A 19,274-nucleotide genomic window follows, 5' to 3' on the forward strand; every position below is an offset into this window, starting at 1 on the left:
GGAGCGCGTGCGAGTGAGTGAGGGAGCGCGTGTGAGTGAGGGAGCGCGTGCGTGTGTGTGAGGGAGCGCGTGCGTGTGCGATTGAGCGCGTGCATGTGCGAGGGAGCGTGTGTGAGGGAGCGTGCGCATGTGAGGGAGCGTGTGTGTGAGGGAGCGTGTGTGTGTGTGTGCGCGAGGGAGCGCGTGTGTGTGTGAGGGAGCGTGTGTGTGAGGGAGCGCGTGCCCGAGGGAGCGCGTGCCCGAGGGAGCGCGTGCCCGAGGGAGCGCGTGCCCGAGGGAGCGCGTGCCCGTGTGTGAGGGTGCGCGAGGGAGCGTGTGTGAGGGAGCGCGTGTGTGTGTGTGTGTGTGTGTGAGGGAGCGTGTGCATGTGTGTGTGTGTGAGGGAGCGCGCGCGTGTGTGTGTGAGGGAGCGCGTGCGCGAGGGAGCACGTGCCCGTGTGTGAGGGTGCGCGTGCGCGAGGGAGCGTGTGTGAGGGAGCGAGTGTGCGCGTGTGTGAGGGAGCGCGTGCGTGTGAGGGAGCGCGTATGTCTGTGTGAGGGAGCGCGTATGTCTGTGTGAGGGAGCGCGTGTGTCTGTGTGAGGGAGCGCGTGTGTCTGTGTGAGGGAGCGCGTGTGTCTGTGTGAGGGAGCGCGTGTGTGTGTGTGAGGGAGCGCGTGTGTGTGTGTGAGGGAGCGCGTGTGTGTGTGAGGGAGCGCGTGTGTGTTTGAGGGAGAGCGCGTGTGTGTGTGAGGGAGCGCGCGTGTGTGTGTGAGGGAGCGCGGGCGTGTGTGTGAGGGAGCGCGGGCGCGTGTGTGAGGGAGCGTGTGTGTGTGTGTGAGGGAGGGAGCGCGTGCGCGAGGGAGCACGTGCCCGTGTGTGAGGGTGCGCGTGTGTGAGGGAGTGAGTGTGCGCGTGTGTGAGGGAGCGCGTGCATGTGCGAGGGAGCGCGTGCATGTGTGAGGGAGCGTGCGCGTGTGAGGGAGCGTGTGTGTGAGGGAGCGTGTGTGTGTGTGTGCGCGAGGGAGCGTGTGTGTGTGCGCGAGGGAGCGCGTGTGTGTGTGTGTGAGGGAGCGTGTGTGTGAGGGAGCGCGTGCGTGTGCCCGAGGGAGCGCGTGCGCGAGGGAGCGCGTGCCCGTGTGTGAGGGTGCGCGAGGGAGCGTGTGTGAGTGTGCGCGTGTGTGAGGGAGCGCGTGCGCGTGTGTGAGGGTGTGAGCGTGCGTGTGTGTGTGTGTGTGTGTGAGGGAGCGCGTGTGTGTGTGTGTGTGTGTGTGAGGGAGCGCGTGCGCGAGGGAGCACGTGCCCGTGCGTGAGGGTGCGCGTGCGCGAGGGAGCGTGTGTGAGGGAGCGCGTGTGTGAGGGAGCGCGTGCGTGTGTGTGAGGGAGCGCGTGCGTGTGTGTGAGGGAGCGCGTGCGTGTGTGTGAGGGAGCGCGTGCGCGAGGGAGCACGTGCCCGTGTGTGAGGGTGCGCGTGCGCGAGGGAGCGTGTGTGAGGGAGTGAGTGTGCGCGTGTGTGAGGGAGCGCGTGCGTGTGTGTGTGTGAGGGAGCGTGTGTGTGTGTGTGTGTGTGGGAGCGCGCACGCACGCGTGTGTGTGTGAGGGAGGGAGGGACCGTGTGTGTGTGTGTGTGAGAGCGCGCTCTGTCTGTGTGTGTGAGAGAGGGAGAGCACGGGCGTGTGTGTTTGTGAGAGAGGGAGAGTGATGGAGAGAGCGAGATAGTGAAAGAGAGGTTTCTCTTGCAGCAGTAATTGGTCAGGATGTGGGCTGGCTGGACGAGCGCTCCCTTCTCTCTCCCCTCCCAGTCGGTTCTGCTCCTTTCTGTTCCGCTCCCATCTGTTCACCTCGCTTCTCTCCCCTCTCTCTTTGAGCTGACTGACCTCATAGAGGTGGGGACCTGTCTTTCCACTGACCACTCCATATACAGAATAGCTCTCTGCTTTAGAGCATGTACCAGTTTTAGTGTGTGTGGCAAAACTTCCCGATGCGTGGAGATGGACCTAAACAGTTAAAGGATACTGGGATATCATCAGCGACTGGCTGCCCAAAGGAAAGACTAGCTGTTGGAACAGTCTCAAAGGTGAGGAGGGACTTCCTAACGCTGTTGTTCTGTAATATTGTTATATACTGTACACTTGTACTGTGTGTCTATGAATCAGACTTTGTCAGGGAGATTCACAGCAGAGGTCTTTTTGAAAGAGTGTATCAGTTTTAAAGTAGTGAATTTGTAAGGCTGAATCCCCTGCCAGAGTCTCCTTTACATTAACTCTAGACATGGTTTTCCCCTGCCAGAGTCTCCTTTACATTAACTCTAGACATGGTTTCCCCCTGCCAGAGTCTCCTTTACATTAACTCTAGACATGGTTTTCCCCTGCCAGAGTCTCCTTTACATCAACTCTAGACATGGTTTTCCCCTGCCAGAGTCTCCTTTACATTAACTCTAGACAAGGTTTTCCCCTGCCAGAGTCTCCTTTACATTAACACTAGACATGGTTTTCCCCTGCCAGAGTCTCCTTTACGTTAACTCTAGACATGGTTTTCCCCTGCCAGAGTCTCATTTAATCATCATTGTGGTGGTTGATGCGCCTGGGCTGCTCTGATCTGAAAGGACTCTGTCCAAGGTTTTAATTTAGCCTGGAGCTTATGGATCCCTTGGATCCCCCTTTAATTAGATGTCAGTCTATTGGTATTATAGCATCTATCCTCTCTTCTGCAGTTAAGGTAAAGGTGTGTGTCTTTGTGTGTCACTGTCTAGTGTCTACTAGTGTCCAACAGTGTATACATCCTTCTGGTTCTCTGAAGTTTCATGTTTGTGTATATGATCATGCGGGGCTGCAGGTTGGCAGGAACAGTATCCTATGTTTAAGAGTGCTAGGATGTGTGTGTGATGGAGGGTTGTTGAGATGTTAGTGGGTTTTTTGTCTTGTTTTATTGAAATGGAATGAAGACGTGTGTCTGGATCTTAATGTTCTAAGCCTTCTATGATTGAAATGTGATTTTGTTTGATGTGGAGGATAATGATGGATTGATAGGGTTTTGGCCTGTTGATTTGTCATGTTGAGGTTGTTGTCTGTCAACCTCAGACTCTAGTATCTCACCTTTCGAACACTAGTGTGTGTGCTTGATTGTGGTTGTGTGTGCCCTTATTGTGAGAGGGGTAACTGGGGCATCCAGCCAAACTGCGTCACACACGGAGGAGGACAGAACAACTTGAAAGTACTTTGTCTTTGGATCATATTTAGCCTTGATTTATTTTAACTTCTTACATAATAGAACAGTACTGTTTATGTTTACATTTTGAGTTTCATAAACTCGAAGTTACCAAGGATATGTGGATGTTCAATTGAGACGTGTCTGTTCTTCCTATGTCCAGGGGGCTGTGTTTAGTTGTGTTGTAATGGTGGGAATAGAGGGTGGAGGAGAGAGGGTGGAGGAGAGGTAGGCCCTTTCACAATCTCTTCCTGCTGGACCCTCATCCTGCATTTTTAATCTGAGTCCAAACACAGCTTCCTCAGTATGTCCCCTACACACACACTCACTCTCACACTCACACACATATCTCACACAATCACATCTCACACACTACCATGTCCAAATGTAACTGGCAGCCTCCTCTCTTTCTTGCCCCTTTTTAAGTTCTGTGCCCCAGTTCACTTCTCCCTCCCTCCCTCCCTCCCTCCCTCCCTCCCTCCCTCCCTCCCTCCCTCCCTCCCTCCCTCCCTCCCTCCCTCCCTCCCTCCCTCCCTCCCTCCCTCCCTCCCTCCCTCCCTCCCTCATTTCCACTCCTCTTCCGCCTGTAGTGATTTGTTTACTCATTAAGCCGTTTATGTCAATACTAAACACTATACAAGTTACTACCTTTTATAGTATTGGATGTTGTAGTTTCTATTGTGGTCAAAGTGCTGCTGCTGCTGTTGTTTCAGTGGCAATGCTGTTCATTGTTGTTGTTGTTTAGTCTCCTATAAGGCAGAAGCTGCTCCTTGTTTTCCTCATGGGTTTTCCAGTTTCTCTGGTCATCCCGAGGGATCCCTGCTCTTATAGGAGCTTTATTCACAGTCTGAATTCTCTCCCCCGGACTCAGACATTCCTGGACTTGTCCCGGCACCGTGGCCAGACTGCTGCACGCTGCTCAGGGAATATGGGAAGCTCATAAGGCAGGAATCTTAGGAAAATAAATTTAGACACATTATGGAGGCCACCAGGTGGAGGATAGTGCTTTTTAATTGGTCTGTTGTCAGTGATGTCATTTTTTTATTCACTGCTATTTATATGGACATTAATCTTTCTGAAAACCCATATGACACTCTTGTTGCACTGTTAAGCTTTAGTTGAAGTAGTTGAAATGAACTTTGGTATACTGTATCAGTCAAATATCAAAAGAGAATGTAAGAGGTGAGGTATGCAGAATGAATGATTATGTTGACTTTCCTACAGTGACATTAAGTGAATGTGGACGAGAAGAACGGAGCTTCCATCAGATCTATAAGTGATCCATCTCTGGGCTGACAGTGTAACAGGGTCACTCCCACTCTATCTAGCCCTCAGTACTGAACCCCTCCTCCTCTGCTCCCCAAACTGGTTTACTGTAGAAACACACTGGCCTCATTGTGACTGGCACAGCTGGGAAAACGAAGGAGCTGTCAGGTCGTCTGAGGAAGCGCACACACGCTCACTCTGTGCCGACTGCAATAACAACCGCCCCCCCTTCCCGTCTATATCCCCCCTCCTCTTGGGACAGATGCTAAAGCGCCGAGGGGGTTGGAACGAGCCACTTTTTTCCTTTCGTGCAGAACTTTTTCACAAAGTTTTGTTTCTCTTGTTTTCAAGCTCTCTGGTCGTGTGAGTGAGTGTGAGTGTGTGTGTGACTGAACCCTTACCCCGCTCCAAGTGTCTGTCTGTCTGTCTGTCTGTCTGTCTGTCTGAGTGCTATGAGAAATAGAGGGCTTTATTGACGCTCTGCTCTCGGTGCCTCTCTTCACTCCCTTCCTCAGGCTCGGGGGTGAGCTGAGCGCCGGACTGTTTCCATGGTGACCACAGCGCTATAGCCTCGATCATCCTGGCAACCACACAAACCCTCAAACCCTAAGTGTGTGTGTGCATGTTTTTGTGGGTTCTCTGTGTTAGCCATGGAGAGTGGTGGAGAGAGGCCTTGTGATGGGCTGTTTTCAGAAGAATTGTTTTGCTTCTGAAGAGCCAGAGGGAAAGTGGAGGAGTTGTAAAACGTTATATTAGTGAGGAGGAAACGATGGTAAGAGAGGCAAGAGCAGCTGGGTTGTAAAGGTGTCAGATAGGATAGGCTGTGACTGACTGTAGGGATTGGTCCTTAATGAACTCTCCAGACTTCGGAGCAGGAGCGCTGGTCAATGGTGTTGTGTATTTGCTTAGCCAGGGGGTGCTCGTTATGTGGCAAGGGGAGAAGGCGGTCGGTGTTTGGGGTTAGGGGGAGAGGGTGGAGGAAGAGGCCTTCAAGGGTCAGTGGGTCCCCTTAGTACCAGAGGGGTTGTGCTGCTGGAGATGGACTACTTACTGGAGGTTTCCTGAGATGTATTGGGGTGGGGGCTCTAGTTAGAGTTCCCACTGAGAGGGTTCACTAGCGTTGTATGGTAACCTACTGACCAGTGACCAGTAAGCTGCACTGACCAGTAGGGGGTAGGGGAGGGGGGCAATATTATTGTATGGTCAGTAAAAGGGGGAGGGTTTAGGGGACGCCCTGCTGCTGGGACCAGTACCTCTCCTCTGAAGAAGGGGGACAAATAGCCGACCTACTCGTGTGTGTGCGTGTGTGCGCAGCAGCTATTGTCTAAAACGTGTGGTCATTAGCTGGTGTCTGTTCTGACGTGAGCTGAACTGTCCGCAGACTAGGTGATCATTCATAAAAATTGAAATTAAATATTTCTAACCGTTTGTAATAAACAAATGGTGTTCATTTGGAACATGTGGCAATTACCTTGGCTTATTGAATAAATATACTTCTTGTTGCATTCCATTGTTGTTTGATGCACAGTGTACCTGTATGTATGCAAACTTACACTCTCACACTTGTCCCATTACAAACCCATTCTGTGTATATAGGGTGAAAAACTGAACACTAAACACAAGTAGTGGGCTGGGGGGGTCTTTTGTTTGGGACGGCTACCAGCTATTGATTAGGGCTAACCCTCCTTGTAAAGAGTGTGAGTTACAGTGCCTTGCGAAAGTATTCGGCCCCCTTGAACTTTGCGACCTTTTGCCACATTTCAGGCTTCAAACATAAAGATATAAAACTGTATTTTTTTGTGAAGAATCAAAAACAAGTGGGACACAATCATGAAGTGGAACGACATTTATTGGATATTTCAAACTTTTTTAACATATCAAAAACTGAAAAATTGGGCGTGCAAAATTATTCAGCCCCTTTAATTTCAGTGCAGCAAACTCTCTCCAGAAGTTCAGTGAGGATCTCTGAATGATCCAATGTTGACCTAAATGACTAATGATGATAAATACAATCCACCTGTGTGTAATCAAGTCTCTGTATAAATGCACCTGCACTGTGATAGTCTCAGAGGTCCGTTAAAAGCGCAGAGAGCATCATGAAGAACAAGGAACACACCAGGCAGGTCCGAGATACTGTTGTGAAGAAGTTTAGAGCCGGATTTGGATACAAAAAGATTTCCCAAGCTTTAAACATCCCAAGGAGCACTGTGCAAGCGATAATATTGAAATGGAAGGAGTATCAGACCACTGCAAATCTACCAAGACCTGGCCGTCCCTCTAAACTTTCAGCTCATACAAGGAGAAGACTGATCAGAGATGCAGCCAAGAGGCCCATGATCACTCTGGATGAACTGCAGAGATCTACAGCTGAGGTGGGAGACTCTGTCCATAGGACAACAATCAGTCGTATATTGCACAAATCTGGCCTTTATGGAAGAGTGGCAAGAAGAAAGCCATTTCTTAAAGATATCCATAAAAAGTGTTGTTTAAAGTTTGCCACAAGCCACCTGGGAGACACACCAAACATGTGGAAGAAGGTGCTCTGGTCAGATTAAACCAAAATTGAACTTTTTGGCAACAATGCAAAACGTTATGTTTGGCGTAAAAGCAACACAGCTCATCACCCTGAACACACTGTCAAACATGGTGGTGGCAGCATCATGGTTTGGGCCTGCTTTTCTTCAGCAGGGACAGGGAAGATGGTTAAAATTGATGGGAAGATGGATGGAGCCAAATACAGGACCATTCTGGAAGAAAACCTGATGGAGTCTGCAAAAGACCTGAGACTGGGACGGAGATTTGTCTTCCAACAAGACAATGATCCAAAACATAAAGCAAAATCTACAATGGAATGGTTCAAAAATAAACATATCCAGGTGTTAGAATGGCCAAGTCAAAGTTCAGACCTGAATCCAATCGAGAATCTGTGGAAAGAACTGAAAACTGCTGTTCACAAATGCTCTCCATCCAACCTCACTGAGCTCGAGCTGTTTTGCAAGGAGGAATGGGAAAAAATGTCAGTCTCTCGATGTGCAAAACTGATAGAGACATACCCCAAGCGACTTACAGCTGTAATCGCAGCAAAAGGTGGCGCTACAAAGTATTAACTTAAGGGGGCTGAATAATTTTGCACGCCCAATTTTTCAGTTTTTGATTTGTTAAAAAAGTTTGAAATATCCAATAAATGTCGTTCCACTTCATGATTGTGTCCCACTTGTTGTTGATTCTTCACAAAAAAATACAGTTTTATATCTTTATGTTTGAAGCCTGAAATGTGGCAAAAGGTCGCAAAGTTCAAGGGGGCCGAATACTTTCGCAAGGCACTGTAAATCTGCGAAATTTGAAAGTAAATTTCCTGCAATTCTATACATTTTGCCATGGGGTGCAGAGAATTTTGCAGTTTGCTGGAATTCTACACATTTTGCCATGGAGTGGAGAAAATATTTGGCAATTTAACTGATTTCATGCAATTCTACTCATTTTGCCATGGGGAGGAGTTCGAGCTGGTCGATATGACCAAAATCTCATATCCCCGATTATAGGTAATTTCATATTCCGATTACGATACATATCGCGATGTAGCACATTTTCTGTCAATTCAATTAATAAATAGTTTATATAAAATGAACATATGTAAAGGTCTATTTCTTATTACATTTTGAATTATACTCAACAAATAAAAAGTACTTACTCATATTTGATTATTTCTCCTTTTATTTAGAACCTTTGTACAAATGTTCAATTAAGCATGTAACAAAATATAAAATATTAATGTATAAAATCTAAAAAGGTAAGTAGAAAACATAAAATAAATAGGCCTAAAATGTGAATATGGTCTAAAATATCCAAACCAAACAATGTCTGAGTCAGAGGTTTGTTTTGAGCACCCGACTGTACTTTTTTGGTTCTCATCCATAGACTCTCTCCGTACTGTTTCACATGATTCAAGCGAAGGTGGTAAAAGAGGTTAGTGGTGTTTGTTATTGGGACCGGCCTGTGGTATATTTTGCAGAGGACGGTTTTCTGGTCCGTGTCCAGACATTTCAAACCTAAACCACGTCCGAACGACTGAAGTAGCCCCTCTTTTAGGTACGAGTTCTGTGTCTCCGTGCTCTGTGTCACGTTCTCTCCTCCATGTTTGTTTGTGTTGCAAATATCCTTCCGCACGGCATGTGTGGATGAACGCAAAGCGTCTGCCAATTGCCGAAAAATATTGCCGTAAAGAGTGTGATTTGCGACACAACGAAATAAACTATAGAAAAACGTCTATCGTTTCATATTATGCTCTATCATCACACGGTACATATCACCATATCGCCCAGCCCTAGGCAGAGGAAACAACTGGAAGCTGTACAGATAATTTCCTGCAATTCTACACTTTTTCATAGGGTGGAGAGACATTTTTGCAGTTTCAAAGAAAATTTCCTGCAATTCTATACATTTTTCCACGACTTATGCCATGTTAACCCTTTGACGCTTACGAACACATGAGTGTGATCATTTTACAGTTCTCCCTGCAGCATACTCTCAAACCGGTGTGATTAGAACACTTATTTAGAACGTCCAGTTACGTTTGAGGCAACAGACAGCATTTGAGGTGGCCACCTGTTTTTTCACAGAAACGTTTTGCACAATGTTGGATACAATGAATTTGTATTAGGATATTAAATTTGTTTTTAATATTTTTTAATGTTTACAGCACAAATTGAATCATTGAATTCATACATTGAACCTGTTTTTCTTGATTTGAAATGGAATTGAATGAATATTGCATTCACTTTAAAAATCAAATGTAAATATAATTGAATATTCAAATTCAATATCTATATATTCACTTTCAATATGATATTGTGTTCATTGTGTGTATCAAGTTTACAAACCATAATTTCAATTTAATCAAAGTTTCATACAGTTGAAGTCAGAAGTTTACATACACCTTAGCCAAATACATTTAAACTCAATTTTTCACAATTCCTGACATTTAATCCGAGTAACAATTCCCTGTTTTAGGTCAGTTAGGATCACCACTTTATTTTAAGAATGTGAAGTGTCAGAATAATAGTAGAGAGTGCTTTATTTCCGCTTTTATTTCTTTCATCACATTCCCAGTGGGTCAGAAGTTTACATGCAGTCAATTAGTATTTGGTATCTTTGTTTTTATGGAGGTTTTGGAGCAGTGGCTTCTTCCTTCCTGAACGGCCATTCAGGTTATGTCGATATAGGACTCGTTTTAATGTGGATATAGATACTGTTGTACCTGTTTCCTCCAGCATCTTCACAAGGTCCTTTGCTGTTGTTCTGGGATTGATTTGCACTTTTCGCACCAAGTAAGTTCCTCTCTAGGAGACAGAACGCGTCTCCTTCCTCAGTGGTATGACTGCTGCATGGTCCGATGGTGTTTATACTTGGGTACTATTTGGTACTGGTACTATTTGTACCTGCATATTTAGTTAATATTGCCTGCTAACATGAATTTATTTTAACTAGGGAAATTGTGTCACTTCTCTTGCGTTCTGTGCAACAGAGTCAGGGTATATGCAGCAGTTTGGGCCGCCTGGCTCGTTGCGAACTGTGTGAAGACCATTTTATTCCTAACAAAGACAGCCAACTTCGCCAAATATCAATACACAGTAGTATTTAAAAAAAAATCATGTATATTTAGTTCAAATAAATTAATGTTAGCAGACAATATTAAACTAGGGAAATTGTGTCACTTCTCTTGCGTTCATTGCACGCAGAGTCAGGTTATATGCAACAGTTTGTGCCGCCTGGCTCTTTGCGAACTAATTTGCCAGAAATGTACGTAATTATGACATAACATTGAAGGTTGTGCAATGTAACAGCAATATTTAGACTTATGGATGCCACCCTTTAGATAAGATACGGAACTGTTCCGTGTTTCACTGAAAGAATGAACGTTTTGTTTTCAAAATGATAGTTTCCGGATTTGACCATATTAATGGGTGCGTATTTCTTTGTTATTGTATTATAATTATGTCTATGATTTGATAGAGCAGTCTGACTGAGCGGTGGTAGGCAGCAGCAGGCTCGTAAGCATTCATTCAAACAGCACTGTCTCCCGAGATTAGGCTGGCAATACTAAAGTACCTATAAGAACATCCAGTAGTCGAAGGTATATGAAATACAAATGATATAGAGAGAAATAGTCCTATAATAACTACAACCTAAAACTTCATACCTGGGAATATTGAAGACTCATGTTAAAAGGAACTACCAGCTTTCATATGTTTTCATGTTCGCTGCAAAGGAACTTAAACGTTAGCTTTTTTACATGGCACATATTTCACTTTTACATTCTTCTCCAACACTTTGTATTTGCATTATTTAAACCAAATTGAACGTGTTTCATTTATTTGAGACTATATAGATTTTATTGATGTATTATATTAAGTTTAAGTGTTCATTCAGTATGGTTGTAATTGTCATTATTACAAATATATATATAAACATCGGCCGATTTAATCGGTATCGGCCTTTTTTGGTCCTCCAATAATCGGTATCGGCCTTTTTTGGTCCTCCAATAATCGGTATCGGCCTTTTTTGGTCCTCCAATAATCGGTATCTGCCTTTTTTGGTCCTCCAATAATCGGTATCGTTTTTTTTTTGGTCCTCCAATAATCGGTATCGGCGTTTTTTTGTCCTCCAATAATCGGTATCGGCCTTTTCACGTTTCATCTTCAATGCCCTTGCTGATGGAAGGAGGTTTTCAATCTCACGATACATGGCCCCATTCATTCTTTCCTTTACAAGGATCAGTCGTCCTGGTCCCTTTGCAGAAAAACAGCCCCAAAGCATGATGTTTCCACCCCTATGCTTCACAGTAGGTATGGTGTTCTTTGGATGCAACTCAGCATTCTTTGTCCTCCAAACACGACGAGTTGAGTTTTTACCAAAAAGTTATATTTTGGTTTCATCTGACCATATGACATTCTCCCAATCTTCTTCTGGATCATCCAAATGCTCTCTAGCAAACTTCAGACGGGCCTGGACATGTACTGGCTTAAGCAGGACACGTATGGCACTGCAGGATTTGAGTCCCTGGCGGCGTAGTGTGTTACTGATGGTAGGCTTTGTTACTTTGGTCCCAGCTCTCTGCAGGTCATTCACTAGGTCCCCCCGTGTGGTTCTGGGATTTTTGCTTGTGATCATTTTGTCCCCACGGGGTGAGATCTTGCGTGGAGCCCCAGATCGAGGGAGATTATCAGTGGTCTTGTATGTCTTCCATTTCCTAATAATTGCTCCCACAGTTGATTTCTTCAAACCAAGCTGCTTACCTATTGCAGATTCAGTCTTCCCAGCCTGGTTCAGGTCTACAAATTTGTTTCTGGTGTCCTTTGACAGCTCTTTGGTCTTGGCCATAGTGGAGTTTGGAGTGTGACTGTTTGAGGTTGTGGACAGGTGTCTTTTTATACTGATAACAAGTTCAAACAGGTGCCATTAATACAGGTAATGAGTGGAGGACAGAGGAGCCTCTTAAAGAGGCCTGGTTTGAACCCAGTCAGTCACAAGTGCAATATTAAACAGGGAGTGGAAAGACTATCCTTAGAAGGGCTATGAAGGGGCATTTCAACCTATATTCTTATGGGTCCAAATACATATAGTTTTTTGTGACACTCCTTTCTAACGCAGCCTGTGATCATCATAGCGGGGAACGTCCATGCTCCAGAGAGATTTAGCTTTCAGGAAAGGGGGTCATAATTAGAGGTCGACCGATTATGATTTCTCAACACCGATACCGATTATTGGAGGACCAAAAAAGGCCGATACCATCGCTCAGTCAGACTGCTCTATCAAATCATAGACTGAATTATAACATAATAACACACAGAAATACGAGCCTTAGGTCATTAATATGGTCAAATCCGGAAACTATCATCTCGAAAATAAGACGTTTATTCTTTCAGTGAAATACGGAACCGTTCCCTATTTTATCTATCGGGTGGCATTCATAAGTCTAAATATTCCTGTTACATTACACAACCTTCAATGTTATGTCATAATTACGTAAAATTCTGGAAAATTAGGCGGCCCAAACTGTTGCATATACACTGACTCTGCGTGCAATGAACGCAAGAGAAGTAACACAATTTCCCCTGGTTAATATTGCCTGCTAACCTGGATTTATTTTAGCTAAATATGCAGGTTTAAAAATATATACTTCTGTGTATTGATTTTAAGAAAGGCATTGATGTTTATGGTTAGGTAAACATTGGAGCAACGATTCACACCGCATCGATTATATGCAACGCAGGACACGCTAGATAAACTAGTAATATCATCAACCATGTGTAGTTAACTAGTGATTATGATTGATTGATAGTTTTTTATAAGATAAGTTTAATGCTAGCTAGCAACTTACGCGAATGCAGTAAGCCAAGGTAACAGGCAGTCTCCTCATGGAGTGCAATGAGAGGCAGGTGGTTAGAGCGTTGGACTAGGTAACTGTAAGGTTGCAAGATTGAATCCCCCGAGGTACAAGGTAAAAATCTGTTGTTCTGATTTCCGATTATGAAAACTTGAAATCGGCCCTAATTAATCGGCCATTCCGATTAATCGGTCGACCTCTAGTCATAATAACCCATAGCCAAAATGGTTCAAATGCTAGTCATATTCAGCTTAAGAAAATTAATTAAACATGCCACATTGGCTTCAGAAACTGACAGAAGTTTCTGTTACCACAGTAAGCGTTTTGATTTTCTGTTTTTCTCTACCTTTCCTGACTGTCAAAGTACCAGGATGTTGACTCTGGTTTTGAATCTGAATTTAGAGAACTGAATTAAAAAACTGAATCTGAATGCATCTGAGAAGTTGAATATACATGTCTGAAACTTGGATAAACTTGAAATTATAGTATGTAGACTTGATACACAGAAAATGTATGCAATACCTACCATATTGAAAATGTATTTATAAATATTGAACTTGAATATTCAATTAAATAAAATTTTAGAACTGAATGCAATATTCAGTTTCAGATCATGAAGTACAAGTTAAATTTCTGGATTCAACTTTTGCATTACAAATAAGAAAAATATTACATTCAAATTCAATATCCTAATATACAAATTCTAAATTATGAAATTCAAATACAGTTTCTGTTATCACTGAAATCGCACCATAGGGGTAGCGGTGTTTCTGTGCTGTAGGCCTACATTGTATGCCCTCCCGATTTTGATACAAATCATCATGATATCATTCTGCCAGGTATGTCTACTTTGCAGTCAACATTTACTGGGAAGGTTTGTTGGGAAAGAAATATTCATTCTAACATCGCATGATGATTGCATTGCGCATCGCAAAGTTTCAACCAAGGCTTCGGACCAAACTTTTTCAATGCCTGGCCATCATACCCATTGTTGCCTTAGTTGGCATTTACTGGTAAGTTGAAACGTCTTTCCAATCCTACCGATGTTGTTCACTATTCTACTTTGACACACATCAGTCGGGATTAAGAAGTGAGTATACGCAATGCCCACTTAAATAAAATATAGCCCCCCCCATTGCTACGTGCCCGATTTGATAATTCTACCATGATTACTACAAGTTTATCATTTTTCCTGACATGGACTAATTGAGTCACTGTCAGTTACTGACATATCAAGAGAGAAACTGCTGATACACAACCCCATTTCGAAATTGCACCTTGTATATTCTACTATTCTAACTCTCAACAGAGACAATTGAGACCCCGACTGAGTTCCCCAAAACATTTTGGTGGTCACGGGCCCCCTAGCGGCGAGGGCCCTAAGCGACCGCTAATGTCACTTATACCTGTTGCCGGCCCTGAAGAGGGCACTTACTGTGGAACTCCGGTCCTTGTACTTTGCTGTGGGAGAGAGGGGAGGAGTCAGGGGAGGGGAAAGCCCAGTGGGGAGGAGTCAGGGGAGAGCAAAGGCCATTCACTCTGATGCACACACAGAGATATACAGACACATACGTGCTACCACTAGAGAGAGAGAAAGAGAAATGTAGGCTGTCTGAAAGAGCGACCGAGAGCCCAATGAGAGACCGTTTTAGCAAGCCAGCAAAGGAGAAAGAGAGAGAAAGCTATACAGAGCATCAGACAGAAAGAATAGGATAGCAAAAGTGGTCAGCTGCTACACCAGTAAGAGGTCTGTCTGTGATAGGTGGCAGAGTGAGTGTGTTGGGAGCAGCGGACTGCACGCTTGCTCCCTGAAGAAGGAAATGTATCAGGCTGACTGAGAGAATGTGAGGTGTGCTGTGGGAATTCTGCTGGCTGCGGGAACTGGGAATACTGCGATCAGAATAGTCTACTCGCTGTGCATATGTGAATTTTCCTGGACTGTTGTTTACTTTCAAACCATTCACTCCTGTTATTTTTGCTAAAGGAAAGTCAACTCCATTATGCCAACTGGTAAGCAGAATTTATTTCAGGTATTTCTAATGTAGACTGTTTTTTGTCCTAGGCCATTTGAGAGCTCAACATCAGTTGGTTTTGTATGGTAAAAAAATGCCTAGATATATATATTTTTTTCCTCAGGTGTTTGATCTGCAGTCAAAGGTGCAACAGAGTTTAGATGTCCTTATCTTTCATGTAATTACTATTATTTTGTGGTAAACTGGGGTCCTTGTGGTTAATTGAAAGTCTTTGAAGGTGACTGCCTTGATGGTGTGTCTGGTAGGAATGAGTACTCCTGTTCATGTTTTTATTCACATGGATGTAAGAGCTGGCTCTGTTTTAGTTCCACATCTAATTCTGGTAAAGGTAATTTGAATGAAACTTGTATTGTGTGCTTTTGTCGTCCTTGTTTGTTTGTTGGTTAGTTGTGTGTTGTATCAAGGACTCTTATTGCTGTCAGTTGTGGTTGTGTGTTGGCTCCTTTTGTGTGTTGGTGTGATATCTTCTCCCTGCTGACACTGTTGTGTGAAGTATGTGTGACCTCTTTGTCGAATGGTTCTCTCCCCTATGCTGTGAACAGTGTTTTCTAGTTTTCCTGCTGAGGCAGTTGAATGGAACATGTTGGCTTTTTCGCAGGGTTGTTGGTTATTGTTGTTATTCCATTGCAGATTACGAGTGATTATTTCAAATTCAGATCATCCTTAGTTCCTCTCCTGTAATTTCTCCCCCACAGACGTTGTTCGTAGGTAGAGCCTATTCTCAATGATTTGAGAGGTGGAGATACAGTTGAAGTCGGAGGTTTACATACACTTTAGCCAATTACATTTAAACTCAGAATTTCTCAATTCCTGACATTTAATCCTAGTAAAAATTCCCTGTCTTAGGTCAGTTAGGATCACCACTTTATTTTAAGAATGTGAAATGTCAGATAGTAGTAATAGTAGAGAGGATGATTTATTTCAGCTTTTATTTCTTTCATCACATTCCCAGTGGGTCAGAAGTTTACATGCTATCAAATACTAATAGGGTGTATTGCCTTTAAATTCTTTAACTTGGGCCAAACTTTTTGGGTAGCCTTCCACAAGCTTCACACAATAAGTTGGTGGAATTTTGGCCCATTCCTTCTGACAGAGTCAGGTTTGTAGGCCTCCTTGCTCGCACACGCTTTTTCAGTTCGGCCCACAAATTTTCTATAGGATTGAGGTCAGGGTTTTATGATGGCCACTCCAATACCTTGAGTTTGTTGTCTTTAAGCCATTTTGTCACAACTTTGGAAGTATGCTTGGGGTCATTGTCCATTTGGAAGACCCATTTGCGACCAAGCTTTAACTTCCTGACTGATGTCTTGAGATGTTGCTTCAATATATCCACATACTTTTCCTGCCTCATGATGCCATCTATTTTGTGAAGTGCACCAGTCCCTCCTGCAGCAAAGCACCCCACAACATGATGCTGCCACCCCCGTGCTTCATGGTTGGGATGGTGTTCTTCGGCTTGCAAGCCTCTGCCTTTTTCCTCCAAATAAAATGATGGTAATTTTGGCTGAACAGTTCTATTTTTGTTTCTTCAGACCAGAGGACATTTCTCCAAAAAGTACCATCTTTGTCCCCATATGCAGTTGCAAACTGTAGTCTAGCTTTTTTATGGCGGTTTTCGAGCGGTGGCTTCTTCCTTGCTGAGCGGACTTTCAGGTTATGTCGATATAGGACTCGTTTGACTGTGGATATAGATACTTTTGTACCTGTTTCCTCCATCTTCACATGGTCCTTTGCTGTTGTTCTGGGATTGATTTGCACTTTTCGCACCAAGTAAGTTCCTCTCTAGGAGACAGAGCGCGTCTCCTTCCTGAGCGGTATGATGGCTGCATGGTCCCATGGTGTTTATACTTGCGTACTATTGTTTGTACAGATGAACGTGGTACCTTCAGGCATTTGGAAATTGCTCCCAATGATGAACCGGACTTGTGGAGGTCTACAATTTGTTTTGAGGTCTTGGCTGATTTCTTTTGATTTTCCCATGATGTCAAGCAAAGATGCACTGAGTTTGAAGGTAGGCCTTGAAATAAATCCACAGGTACACTTCCAATTGACTCAAATTGTAAATTAGCCTATCAGAAGCTTCTAAAGCCATGACATCATTTTCTGGAATTTTCCAAGCTGTTTATTAAAGGCACAGTCAACTTAGTGTATGTAAACTTCTGACCCACTGGAATTGTGATACAGTGAAATAATCTGTCTAAACAACTGTTGGAAAAATTACTTGTGTCATGCACAAAGTAGATGTCCTAACCGACTTGCCAAAACTATAGTTTGTTAACCAAACATTTGTTGAGTTGTTGAAAAACAAGTTTTACTGACTCCAAGCTAAGTGTATGTAAACGTCCGACTTCAACTGTATATCTGGTATAGATACTTTCCTGTCAGTCAATGGAAGAAGCTTCTCACCGAGGTTGTTGACAGAAGTTTATACTCAAATAATGTTTTCTGTGTAAAAGTGTCTGTTTGCTAAATTGACATGGAGTTATTTCCATGCAATGTTTCTATGTAGAGTTTATTTTTCACATGGGCCATGAATGAGCTATGTCAGTGGTGTAGTGCCTGGAGAAGTGTGTACTCTAATTTAGCAAAAAATAAATCCTAACCGGCTCGTCCGGCGAAGGGAAGGCCAACCCAACCTGTACTCTGCAAGTAGGCTAATAGTAGGCCTACAATTGAAACATACATTAGGCTGTCAGTTAAGTCAGAAATTCAGAGGTTTTTAAAAACAACAAAATTGGGTGTTCTAAGTCCACAACAATGCGTGAACCACATCGGGATGACATGAGGTCTGGGGAAAATGTAAGACATTTTTATTTTTCATGTAGTTTCCCTTTAATTAAACTGTGTGCTGCAGGCACCTAGCAATGTTGTGTGGTTAGCATTGTTTCTGTAGCGCACATGAGATGGAGTTTGCAAAATGAATGGACACTGGATTGATGCAAATAATCACGGTATCATTCTGCCAGGTTAGGCTACTTTGTAGCTTGTGAACATTTTAATAGAGATGGTTTCTGGGAAAGCCTTTCCATCTACCAGAAGATGGTTAGGTCTATTAGTAGCATCACTATATTTTTCCTGTTTCTTCATTGAATGAAACCTGGACATTTTACTTCATATTATGAGGCATGTCTTTGCTTCAAAGTAACCTATAGCCAAAATACCACCATAGAAACATGGCGGCAATTATTTTATAAAGACTTTCTTGTATACGCTGTCCTGTTCTTTCATTGTCTGGCAGCCAAAGACATTATGCTAGTCATATATCAACCCATAATAGTTGATGCATCTTTAGATCTTCCCTCTTTCTAAATGTATAGCAGATATTTCCATCTCTGTCTATGAAACTGCTTGCAACCGTTTGTATGTGCATGGTGTTTTCCCGCAATTGCATTTTGTAACATTTGCGTGAAGGGCCACTGGCCGTGTGCCTATTGCTGCTCTTACAATGTGAAGAAACATTAGTTTATCAACATTTTAAGCTAAACATTCTGATCTGTTCCATCAACCTTATTAATTGATACGGCCTATTCCACCACCACACTACTTTGATACGCATCGTGGGGATTAAGAAGTGAGTATATGCAATGCCGTATACTTGTGTATACCCATAACTACACCATTGGGCTATGTTGACTCTCTTTTTAAATTGTGTGTTATTTAATTTCTCCATCTCTGCACTCCTGGTATCTCAGAGGGCTTTTTGTTAGTTGGTGTGTGTTGGTTTCCTCGCCAAACCTGACTGTCTGTCTGTTTGACAAAGTAGCTGTTTGGGTAGGGCTGAAATGCCATTCTGCAGCCCATGACCCAAATTAGAGCCCTCAGGGGTGGCAGGAAGGGCGCGAGGGGTTGAGGCAGGGGGGCTAGAGGGGGGCATAATTACTATTGAGAGGCTCAGTGAACAATACACCACCAACCTACTCCAGCTCAGTAGGACATCTGCCCCCATACATAGCTAGCCCTGGTGGGGGAGGGAGAGTGGGAGGTCAATTTGGGTGAAATTGCTCAAACAAAACAAATCAATATCTTCTCCTTTCACCCTCAAAGCTCTCATGTCTATTGGTGTGTGTATTGTTAAAAGAGAGGTAGGGAGGCTGTGGACGACAAGTACAGGCTAGTGGGACAATGCAGACATTAATAATGTGGGAAGTTGTAAGGGATACTAGTGAGAGAGAGAAGTGAAAATCTATGTCAGGCTTGATGAGTGGGAGGGATAGGATAGGAACGCAACTATTTCAGTTCCTATGGTGTGGATTTCTGTGGGGTGGTGAGATCCAATCACTTTTGAGAATAAGCCCAGTATGTCACATAGTCATAGGAAGGGCGAGAGAGTGTGCCAGGGGGCTTGTTGGTGTCCCAAATGTGTTTGTGTGTCTGTTTGAATAAAAGGGGGTGTTAGTGGACTTT

At 43.8% G+C, this 19,274-nt stretch overlaps 1 protein-coding gene across 2 annotated transcripts in view; it reads left to right on the forward strand.

Moving 5' to 3' along the window:
* The first annotated feature begins 1,790 nt into the window (after nucleotides 1-1,790).
* Nucleotides 1,791-19,274, forward strand: part of LOC139407277 (pleckstrin homology domain-containing family G member 1) — a 93,497-nt gene continuing 76,013 nt past the window's right edge. The window contains exon 1 of one of the 2 annotated variants that reach the window (XM_071150917.1): nucleotides 1,791-2,055. Coding sequence is in view for 1 of the 2 variants with exons in the window: in XM_071150916.1 (XP_071007017.1) it covers nucleotides 14,838-14,847 (10 nt within the window). In the remaining variant the exon portion in view is untranslated. Of the gene's footprint in view, nucleotides 2,056-14,399; nucleotides 14,848-19,274 lie in introns of those variants that run through there. The other variant, XM_071150916.1, reaches the window with a different exon arrangement.

The sequence above is a fragment of the Oncorhynchus clarkii genome, chromosome 4, assembly GCF_045791955.1.
Source record: "Oncorhynchus clarkii lewisi isolate Uvic-CL-2024 chromosome 4, UVic_Ocla_1.0, whole genome shotgun sequence".
Taxonomy (NCBI): Eukaryota; Metazoa; Chordata; class Actinopteri; order Salmoniformes; family Salmonidae; genus Oncorhynchus; species Oncorhynchus clarkii.